The sequence below is a fragment of the Fragaria vesca genome, linkage group LG4, assembly GCF_000184155.1.
Source record: "Fragaria vesca subsp. vesca linkage group LG4, FraVesHawaii_1.0, whole genome shotgun sequence".
NCBI lineage: Eukaryota > Viridiplantae > Streptophyta > Magnoliopsida > Rosales > Rosaceae > Fragaria > Fragaria vesca.
The window spans coordinates 14,813,733-14,824,452 of NC_020494.1; the positions used below are offsets into that span (position 1 = coordinate 14,813,733).

Here is a 10,720-nt window from a genome sequence, read left to right on the forward strand (position 1 = left end):
TTTTTCAAAACCCTAAAAACCAAAACCGGAGGTTCCCAGCCCTGCCTCGGCCGCCGCCGCCGCCGCCGTCGCTTCCCGGCCGTCCACTCCGCTGCTTTCTTTTTATCCGATCAAGCATCCAAGTGTTTACGGTATGTTTATTTTACAACCCTAAAACTCTTCCAAGTTCAATAACCTCGGGGGAGATAAAGTGTTTTCTCTCCTTCTTCTACTCCATTTTATGCTTAAGTCAGTGTATTTGCAGGTACCAAAAATCCTGGAATTTTATTCGCGGGTCAAGAGTGTGTTTGATCACTCTTGTTTCCTTGTCCGGGTTATGTATGATCAACCCCGACCTATCACCGGATTGTGTTTGATCAATTCGAAGCCTTTTTCCGAATTGTGTTTGATCAATTCGCGGCTTTTCCGGATTGTGTGTGATCAATCAGAATGACAAACCATTAAAAGCATTGTTTGTGACCTCTATGGAGTCTTATAACAGCTTGGTTTTGTATGCAAGAGCAATGTAACATTCTGCTCCTTTAAGTTTTGACGTACTCGATGCCTAAAGCGAATCTTTGCTTGGTATCTGTGAAATCTTTCATTGGAAAGGATTAAACCACATGTTTTGACCCCCAGGCTAACAAACCTAGATGCCGAGATTTCACATCTCATGAGCTCAAAGTCTTTGACGCGCCACATCGACAAAAACCTTCAATGGCAATCTGTGCAAAAAGTAATGACCACAAAGTATTGTGGAATGCACTCATGGAGCGTTTCTTGAAACGTTCATATAACTCTACTTGTTGAGTTATTAGTCAAGTGGATTGCTTACCACCTTAATTGACTACATATTGTCGATGATCTTTTATGGCATCATGATCCATAATCTTTAGCGGATTCGATTATCATCAAGTTCTCTAGGTCCTCCAAGTTGGTTTGGAATTACCAACGAGACTTTATTTTGATCATACAAACCAGAATTGTATATACGCTAATGTGATAAACTTATTTGGGATTATCCCCTAATGTGGGGACAACAATATGGGTCATATGGCAACGGCAGACGGTCATGACAACAGAAGAAAACGTCATGCCGATGTCTAGAAGAGAGGGTGAGGTGTCGCCGGCTCTAATAGCGACACTCCCGGTCTAGACACCATTTTGTCAAAACTACTCACGTCAGCTCATGACAATGCAACCGTTGTGGATCTTCGGATCACTGGTTCAAGATTGTCAAGCTCCTTCAAATTGTGAATGCATACAAAAAGGTACAGAAAATCAATATGAGGACATGAACGTCATCCTCATGATCGTAAATTTCAAAGATTCGGATCCTGCTCTAGCTACCCATGACTTTGACGTCATTGGCTAGACATTGATTTTCGTTCCAAGCTATATGTACTAAGGCGTTGTATCGACGTCCTTCGTCTATTTGAGACCTCGATGTACTCACATTAGCAATAATGAATGCCTTGAGAATTTTTTCGAAGTTATGAAACTATTCTCCTCTTATGGTTCGTATTGATTTACAAACAAGATGTACATTTTTACATCGTCCTTAGAAGCATGACATATTTACAATCTACATGGTTAGATTGTGCCGTTTTGGTCTCTTCCAAGTGAAGATGACGTACGGCCTTGCATCCTCAAGAAGGATCGCTAACGTGTTTCCGGTTAAGTCTTCTACCCTATAGCGGATTTTCCATCATCAATTGTTCAACTAGGCTCATCCAAGCTCAGTGTGATGTCTTAGAATTGTCCGAAATTAAGGAGATAGTGGTTTCAAGTGTGCCTCGCACTACCGACCCTCCACGGACATGACTGGTTATACTGACTTGGAGTTACAGAAACCTTTTGATTTTGGATCCCCCTACACTATTAAACCAATTGTCTTCTTGCAAAAGACGTTGAAGACTTATCAAAACCGGAAAATTATCATCATGATCGAATCCTCTAGGTCCTCTGAGTTAGTTTCTGTCCATGTCAGGGAGCTTTTGCTAACTAGTCATGAAGTTTACGGCCTTGGAACGACTGAAAGGACTTGATTTTGATCATACACACGTCACTTTTGGTTTTGGCTAAGGCAAAAGCCTACACGCCACATGCAAGCTTCACAGCTTCGCATATGCTATTTTTGCGAAAAACAGCAATCTGTCCCTTCTGGACAGTCAACTTTGTTTGAGCTTTGTGAACAGCTCCGGACGAACCAGACAGTGAGCTTTATATTATTGGAAAGCTCTACAAGTCTAGTTTTCAGAACTTTTCACGGTTCGTCCATATCTATCTTAAGGAAGAAGTTATGGCTGTTTTAGTGCGCAAAGGTCATTCTGGGAGGAAATTTTTATGCACTCGGGATTGCAGCTTTTTGTAACTTCTTTCAATCCTTCTAAATGGTTCAAGTGGAACTATTTACTCGCCTATCTACTCCTTCTTGTAGATATGTCTCATAGAGACATTGAGTGCTTTGCAGACAGTGAAACTATCCACAATATTCCAAGAAACCGGCAACTATCTTTAGATTTTGTGTCTTTGTAAATCTTCTGTGACTACAATGATTGAATCATACCGGTCATTCAGGAACGCAGTTTAGCTTGAATCTTGATGCCTCATGGCACCATGATCAATGTCACAGATACCCTCCATGCATTGAGAGGCAATCGAACCATATTGAGCTTTAAAGACATTCATGCTAATAGTTTTCATTTGAAACACATTGTGAGAATGAACAAGAATTCTTTTAAGTATACCTTCTCATGAATGCCGACTGAAGCGCATCTTGGAGAAATTCATGAGTCAATCTAGTGGACTGTATGTCACTACGATTCGAATATCGAATCCCATGTTGTCGCCAAACATGATATTTGGGACACCGACTCATATAGGCTTGGGTTTTACCAAATTGGTCAACCTGGAAGAGATATAATGGTCCAAATTTTGAGAAATTCTCATGGACATCCATTCTTCCGCTCAAAACGAAGACATTAGAGATCTAGCATCACCATGAAGCATGGTGGTGACCCGGGGGACATTGACTCCACCCGAACACGACTCCAACTTCTTAGAGGTCGTCCGGTTAATTCCTTAAACAATTGAGGTGCATCGGCCTTCCCTCAATGTCGCATTGGCCCCCGACAATGCTCATTGCTCGTTTTGAAAGTCTATTTTTTAGTTAAATTAGGAGTGAGACCCTCCTATGCTAAATGACACATAAGTGAACATTCCATTCTTACATCAAACTATGTAGATAGATACAACCAACTTACGGACACCTTTTTATGCTTTATGGTGTTGGTTGAAGTGTTAACACACTGGTCACATGTTACACTATTATCTACTGCTTATGCTGCTTATACTTCTACGGGCTCACTACCCATTCTTTAAAGAAGTTTATCGGGATGTAAGTTGAAGTGTCTTGTACCCCATGTTCACACGCAATACGGTCTCATCGAGGCTACGACCAACCAACTTTAGCTTGTCGCTCGAACATTATTGATGCGCACCAATCTTTCTATTGCGTCTTGGGGCTATGCAATATTTGCATGCAGCTTTACTATTCATCTATGACCCACCATCATTGAATATTTTTGTACTACAGCTCGTGACTGTGTACCAGGATTGCAATCCTTGAGCTCAAACAAGATTGAAACGGATCTCCAATCCTTGAGCTCGGCTAAATGTTATTTCTAAGTGTCAAATCGCATTGCCACTGCATATAATGATGGGTCATTTGAGATGAATAAGTATTTAGGTTGGATGTGAACCTCCACCTATAATCCGCATATGTAGAAACCTTACCAGGCGATCTCTTTCACCGCTATATTGCAGATGGTCACTTTGATGAGACAATATTCCCGCCGTTAGGGGGAGATAAGAACACAAGTGTTCAAGTGGAACGGCGTGAATTGTCGTGGTTTGTCCCCACTATGTCTCATCTTGATCCCAAATGGTTAAAGTGTTAAAGTGACGAGATCACATGCTGCAAATATGTCTGCAAGGATTGATGTCCTACAAAAGGACATGGTGCGACCAAAAGGTGTTGGTCTTGACGCCATCACCATGGATGGTGATATAGTGACGTCATATAGTGGCAAAATTGGTGTCACAAGGCCGTGTGGCTCCCCAAAAGGAGGGAGGCCCTTAGGTTCGATACTTTCTCGCACTAGGAAGAAAGCGAGCTTGGCACAACCTGATCCATTGATCAGTGATACTCAAATCCGTCTCATGAAGTCTGAATTGTGATTATCGTTGGGGGATACCTCAATGTCAAATCCAATCCATATAGAGATCTCTACAAATATTACACTAGTGTACATGAGGACGTGGGATAATGAGTCTACTATCAAACCACCATTCGTTGATGGATATCAACTTAGTTGATTGGCCTAATGGAAAGACGTGATCCAACATAACAAAGAGATAGGTCCTTGGGCAGGTGATGCCGACACCACAAGCTAAACTCTATCAACTATGCCTTTGTTAGATAGCGTAATGAGAACAAGAGCTTAGACTCACCTTATGGCGCAAGGTTTCTCACTAACACGCACTGGGATCGACTACGATGAGTCAGTTTGGTAGTTTCCGAATAACTGAACATGCAGCGTATGAATGTGGTCATAATAACATCTCTATGGGATCAGAGATATACATGAAGGTCTTAAACAGACTTCATTCATCCGAATCAAGTGGCTCCAAACCACAGGAGCATGCGTTTGCTAAATGTATTGAAACGCACATGGACTCTACTTGATTTGGAAGGGATATGGTGAATTATGCCTTTGCGTGTTCATTCCAGATTTACATGGACTCTTGATGGATCAAGAGATGCCAATATGTATCAACATCCAAAGAAAAAGATCTTGGGAAGACACGGTCTCGATAAGGCACTAGATGACTGTATTGATGATGATTTTCCATCAATCGGCTTAGGCACTTTATAACTAGTGAGGCCTACATATACTCCCATGATTAATCAAGGTCTTTACTCCAAAGAGAGATCCATTGTTTTGTCTAAAGCAAGATGACAAATATGTGTTAAGAGATGGAGTTCCCATCTAAGTACAATAAGACGCATCAATGTACTTAACACAATACGAAAGACTTGACATCTCATTCGCTATGAAAAGTTGTAAAGCTAAATATAGCTATGCGCCCATGCAACGCCAATGTAATGGCAGTAACTCCTTTTTCAATACTTAATGGTATGAAAGGTTGAGGCTTATTCTATCCCTACATAAGAAAGACATATCAAAAGCAAAATCAGAATCTGCCAATTTGTAGGTCAACTTCCACGAGACCTACAAGAAACCTCACTCACTGGAAAATGGTGAAACTGGTACCATTGGAAAGATCTATGTGTCTACTTTCCAGGGACACCAACCATTTGATCATTTCTATCATATTGAGTGAGTTATGACCGTTTTCGTAAAGTAGGACAAATCTGTCCGAGAATCTGATTTTGGCAAAACAGTCAACTTCGACGGGACTTTGTGAATAGCTTCTGACGAAACAGAACATGTGTAATATACGGTTGGAAAGCTAAATGAGTCTAGTTTCCAAAACCGTTTACGGTTCATTCATATGTATTTCCTAGAGGAAGTTACGACTGTTCTAGTAACTGAAGGTCATGCTGCGCGGAAATCTGATTTCCTGCACGAACTTATGTTTTGAGTTTACAAGCGGCCTTCTCCTAAAGATCTAAGTGTAAAAGATCATTTGAGGACAATACGGCATGATTTAGTTAATTATTGTCTAATGCCACATTTGAAGACATGTTAAAGAGCATTGGCATGCTAAGTTATTGAAACTTCCGTGATTAGTAAGAATCAGGAAGAGTTTTATGATTGATGTAAAGATCAGGGGAATGTGCGAACTTCAGGGGGAGTCTAGCACGTACATACATACATGTCACTATCAAATGTGAATGGTGCGTTGTACTCTTTCTCTCCTACGATCAAGGTTCAGTTTTTCTCCCACAAGGTTTTTGTGACTTGACGAGGTTTTTGACGAGGCAACAAATTAGCACCATCGGCATATCAGCGCGCAGCACAAGGGGGAGTGTTCTAGGATATTCTGTATCTTTCTAAATACTCTTTGATGTGTTTCTTGGCCTTATGCCAATAGGATATATAGTTAGACTAGATCTATGTATTCATATCCTTACCATATTGGTATTGTGTAATTCCCTATATAAATGGCTCATATCAATGAATAAGATGATGATTTTCTTGTTATCTCTTTGTCTATACACTTTATATTTCATCATTTTGTTCTTTTGAAAATGGTAATTATATTGCTTACAATAACCAGATGGCCACGTTACATCATTTACTGTAATATTGTTACTTGTTATTATATGATCAACATCTGTTAATATTGGGTTACTGGTTACTTGGTAGTAAAGAAAACCTCAGTACTCTTGTTTTTTTTTTTTTGGATAATAATTGAGTACTCTTGTTGCCTTCTTGGTTAAGTACCCTAAAGGGCCTAAACGTCATACTGATTACTGAATATTCAACATTCGACAGAAACCCTAGTTTGATCGACATCTTCTCAATCTGCTGAGAAGTTAGTTGGTCAGTTTGATCACCATGGATATCCTTAACTCGGACAAAGAAGGTAGGATACTTTTGTACTGGAACTCCCTATTTACCTGATGTTTTACCTTAAGTAACTTTTGCTATTCTTAATATTATTTCATCGCAGGCCTTTTCAGATCACTTTCAGATTCACTGCCAACTCATTGCAGACTTAATATAGAGTCGTTTTCGTTGCTAACCGAGTATCATGGAGTCGATGGTTATGAATCCAAAACGTTCGAAGCCGGAGGATACTTATGGTAACTTGATATCCTGCTAAACTTGTGTATATCATGAATCGATAATTGCTGGTTTATACCCTACAACCTATTTGAATGAACACACAAAATCAAATGTCACATTGTTTACAGAACGTTTTTCATGCACTTATGGTTTATACTTGATGTGGCACAGGAAACTGGTGCTGTACCCAAATGGAAACAAGAAGAAGAATGTAGAAGACTACATCTCTGTCTACTTGCGCATAGTAAAAAAAGATACACTTCGGACTGATTGGGGAGTATCTGTTGATTTCAGATTGTTTCTGCTTGATCAGAACAAGGGAAGGTACTTGGTTCTCGAAGGTACAATCTTCACTCTAGCAAATATATTGGTGTGCATGCATAACGTTTTAATTTCATAAGCAAACTAGCAGATACATGTATTTGCCTGTCTTCTGATCCATTTTTTTCTTTTTCGTATTTGTGTGCAATGTTCAGGTGCTTTTACAAAGCAGAAGTGCATTCACGCGGGGATGCTTGATGTAGGTTTTGATAAGCTAATCAGTCTTAAAGAATTTACTGATGTTTCCAATGGATATCTCATCGATGACAAGTGTGTCTTTGGAGCTGAGGTCTTTGTTTGCGAAGAAATAAAAACAGGCCAAGCAGAGGGTATATCAAGGTTAAAGAGCCCTAATATGTACGAGCATGTTTGGGAGATTCAGAATTATTCTATCTTACCTCCTCCATGCCACCGGTCAGAACCATTCACCGTTGAAGGACAGAAGTGGTATTTGGTTCATCCTTGCTATCTTTTCTTTTTCTTAGTTTGACAAGAAATCACTCCCTGATTAATCAAAGAAGAAGAACAGCAAGAATGGCTTAGGGTGATCACCAATTCACCAAACTAACCAAAACACAATGCACATCATTATCAACATACTCTTTGGAATGGTAATACTTCTCTTAAGTTTAGTCTCGAAAGTAAGACATTGCTTATTGTTCATCTGATGTTGCAGGATGATAGAACTCTATCCCGAGGGACATCCTCGCTCGGGGAAACATACTCATCTTTCTCTTTACTTGGGATTGGCTGATAAACAAAAAACTCCTGTCATCACTGGAGTATATGCAAAGTATACCTTACGCCTCAACCCCAACAAGAACAATGCTGGCTATCATGGTTCAGGTAAGTTATCTATTACTGAAGATAGATGGCTATCAGGAACAAAACTGTAATGCTATCATAGTCAAGCACAACTGGTTTCTTTTCCATAACGGCTGGTTGTTTCTTCATCTGTAGGTAAGGGTTGTTTTACCACAACCAGTGGCAAATATGGTTGGCACAAATTCATTCCATTGAGCGATTTACATCATTTTGTGAGGGACGATACTCTCAGAGTGGAAGCAGAGATCACTGTTGTTGGAATCGCTAAAGAATTTCCAAAGGCAAAGGACATTGTCCATACAACTGGGGAGGGTTTTTTCTCCTTCAATTCGACTGCACTTGTCATATCCTTGTCCACCGTTGTCATTGTAACTGCAACGTCAATCTTCTTCAAGTGGCGAGGTTGAGCAATGCAATGATCATGAGGGTCTAGGTTTGCACCAAGTAAAAGCCGATTGATCCTAGAAAGGTCTTGATACGTTGTGCCCTTTCTACCTTTTTCATAGATCGTTACGTGCGAGTCTATATATTTATTAGAAATAAAAACAAGACAATCTTCACTGATTTTTATCCCTTACAAAACACAAGAAATTAGCTGCATAAAAATTGTTCCAGGACGCACAGTTGCTATAAACCTTCATCTTTCTTTTCTGATTCAAGGGATTTGAGATTTGACAACTGATGCTCCTAAGTTATTTGGTTTTACAACTTCTGACCAAATCTCGACTGTACAAGTGTTTGATGATCTTGCTTTCTTTTGCTACTCATGGACTCCAGAAATCACGCAACCCAAATTCAAACACAGCTAAAAGGCCATTGTGAGTGATCAACATTTAAAACATTGAAAGTTCACCAAATTGTTTGAACAAACACAATTTAGCTACACTGATAAGTCCAAGACAATGACTATATTGTTAAGATTTCTAACCAAATGACTTGATACAAACAGCATATGAGCATCAGCAGTGATGACAGACCTTATGACAACTGTACCTTTATTCACTCTCTGCTATGTTTGACTACTTAATGCAACACTCTGGAGTTGGAGAGCCTGTCATCTACCAAATCTTTCCAACCTTAGCTGCCTTAATTGTTCCAAAGTAAGGTCGCGAGAATAATGTGGCAAAGGACGCGACGCCATGGTGTTGCCACTGCCACTGTCATTCCTGTTTGTGTTACACATTTCACATGCATCCAACCAACCAGAATTCTCATATGTACAAGCATTGCACCTCCAATCCGCCACAGCTATTCCTCTACGTCTCCCACCAACTGGGCCTCTACCAGATATTTGCCTCCTTCTGAATGGAAACACTCGTCTTAAAAACCTCATGGGCAATTTCAGTACATCAGTAACACCTCTGATGACCAAAGTAAGTGGGTCTGAACCCGAATATGCACCCCTCAACCGCAGATACAGTAACCCGGCAAGTATTCCACCCAAATGACCAATAAAAGACACACCAGGCACCAACATCTGGATAAGAACCAACTCCGCCCAAGCAGCATAACGCGATGGCATGGGAATCCCATGCACATAACTATAGTTCCCAGACTGATTATTAAGAACCACCTTCATCGCAAATATCACCCCAGAAAACCCGACAGCATACTCCGAATAATAAGCCTTTTCATAGTCAAACAAAACCAGCAACGCTTTCGAAAGCATCAATGTGATTCCTTGGGACATGCCAAGTAACACAGCAACCATGGATGCAAATTCGGTGCTATCCATCGAAGACTCCAACTTAATTCCCTTCCACAACAGCGAGAGCATATTGTAAACCAGATGAGACTCTCCCACATGGTAAAACGGTGACAAGAAGAACCTCTTCAAGTCATTGTTCTGTTCCACAATTAAAGAAAAAAAAACCACTAATTCAATTCCAAACCCGAATCACCAAAACGACATCGTATTATTGCAAATTTGAGACTACGAGACTACGATTATGCAAGTGATAATTTTAGCCATAAAAATAAGAACTTTGAAATCGAAACAGCGAAAATGGATTGAGAATTACCTTGAGGATGAGGTGAGGGTTGAACCAGACGTCATGGATGGAAGGGAGGATGGGTTCGAGGAACGCCGGGCGTAGGTAGACGAGAGAATTGGCGGCAATGAGAGCGGCGGTGACCGGAGGCTTCCTTTCGAGCCGGTAATACTCGCTGGCGGCGTGGAGTGCGAGCAGCGGGAGCATTCCGTTGGATCGGGATCCTCTTCTCTCCATCGTGGATTTAGGGCTAGGGTTTGGGATTTGATCTTCGATTGGATTTTGCCCTCCTTGTTAAGACAAGCACATTCCAGAGCTCCAGAGCCTTCGCGGTTTTTCTTTCTTTCTCTTTTATGTTAATTTTCTTCACTGTCAGTTGGCACTAAGTTCTATTATAGGTTGTACAACACTACAACCCTGACCCGACCCGTTCTCATATGGGCCAATCTGCTAAACATCTTTAATTTATTGTGGAAATTTCTGATAATACTTTAGCCTTTAGGTCTTGTACCGTTCGTTTGTGCTAAAAGAAACTGCCCATTTACACAAAAAAATAAAAGTTAAATCTTATTTCATTGATAATATAGAAAATTTCATCTAAGTCACATTCTCAACATTTTCTCCTAGTCCATCATAATTTTTTTACCCACATAAGTCCACTTTGTGGCCCAAATCCATTAAGTTAGCTTTAGGCTATACCTAAAATACCCTCAGTTCTATCTCAATCAAAACCATCATTTTTTCACCGTCTCTCTTTCATCAAAAAACTCTCTCTCTCTCTCT

At 40.3% G+C, this 10,720-nt stretch overlaps 2 protein-coding genes across 2 annotated transcripts; one reads left to right on the plus strand and one right to left on the minus strand.

Annotated features, from left to right (window-relative positions):
• The first annotated feature begins 6,569 nt into the window (after nucleotides 1-6,569).
• LOC101314944 lies at nucleotides 6,570-8,353 on the plus strand. The gene is made up of 6 exons (XM_004298198.1): nucleotides 6,570-6,597; nucleotides 6,685-6,817; nucleotides 6,972-7,141; nucleotides 7,277-7,568; nucleotides 7,798-7,967; nucleotides 8,082-8,353. The coding sequence occupies exons 1-6, from the start codon at nucleotides 6,570-6,572 to the stop codon at nucleotides 8,351-8,353; spliced, it is 1,065 nt and encodes a 354-aa protein (XP_004298246.1).
• Nucleotides 8,354-8,602: 249 nt separating this feature from the next.
• Nucleotides 8,603-10,310, minus strand: LOC101292109 (uncharacterized protein At3g17611-like). Its single transcript, XM_004296979.1, has 2 exons — nucleotides 9,968-10,310; nucleotides 8,603-9,792 (listed from the first exon to the last, which is right to left on the minus strand). Exons 1-2 carry the CDS (start codon nucleotides 10,172-10,174, stop codon nucleotides 9,001-9,003), a joined length of 999 nt encoding a protein of 332 aa, XP_004297027.1. The 5' UTR covers nucleotides 10,175-10,310; the 3' UTR covers nucleotides 8,603-9,000.
• Nucleotides 10,311-10,720: the final 410 nt, after the last annotated feature.

Bases quoted from the DNA above. Each gene is read 5' to 3' on its own strand.
- LOC101292109 (XM_004296979.1), bottom strand. From the start codon at position 10,174: ATGGAGAGAAGAGGATCCCGATCCAACGGAATGCTCCCGCTGCTCGCA. The intron at 9,793-9,967 runs GTAATTCTCAAT...ATTGTGGAACAG, and splicing joins ACCCTCACCTCATCCTCAAG to AACAATGACTTGAAGAGGTT.
- LOC101314944 (XM_004298198.1), top strand. From the start codon at position 6,570: ATGGATATCCTTAACTCGGACAAAGAAG. The intron at 7,142-7,276 runs GTACAATCTTCA...TGCAATGTTCAG, and splicing joins AAGGTACTTGGTTCTCGAAG to GTGCTTTTACAAAGCAGAAG. The intron at 7,968-8,081 runs GTAAGTTATCTA...CTTCATCTGTAG, and splicing joins TGCTGGCTATCATGGTTCAG to GTAAGGGTTGTTTTACCACA.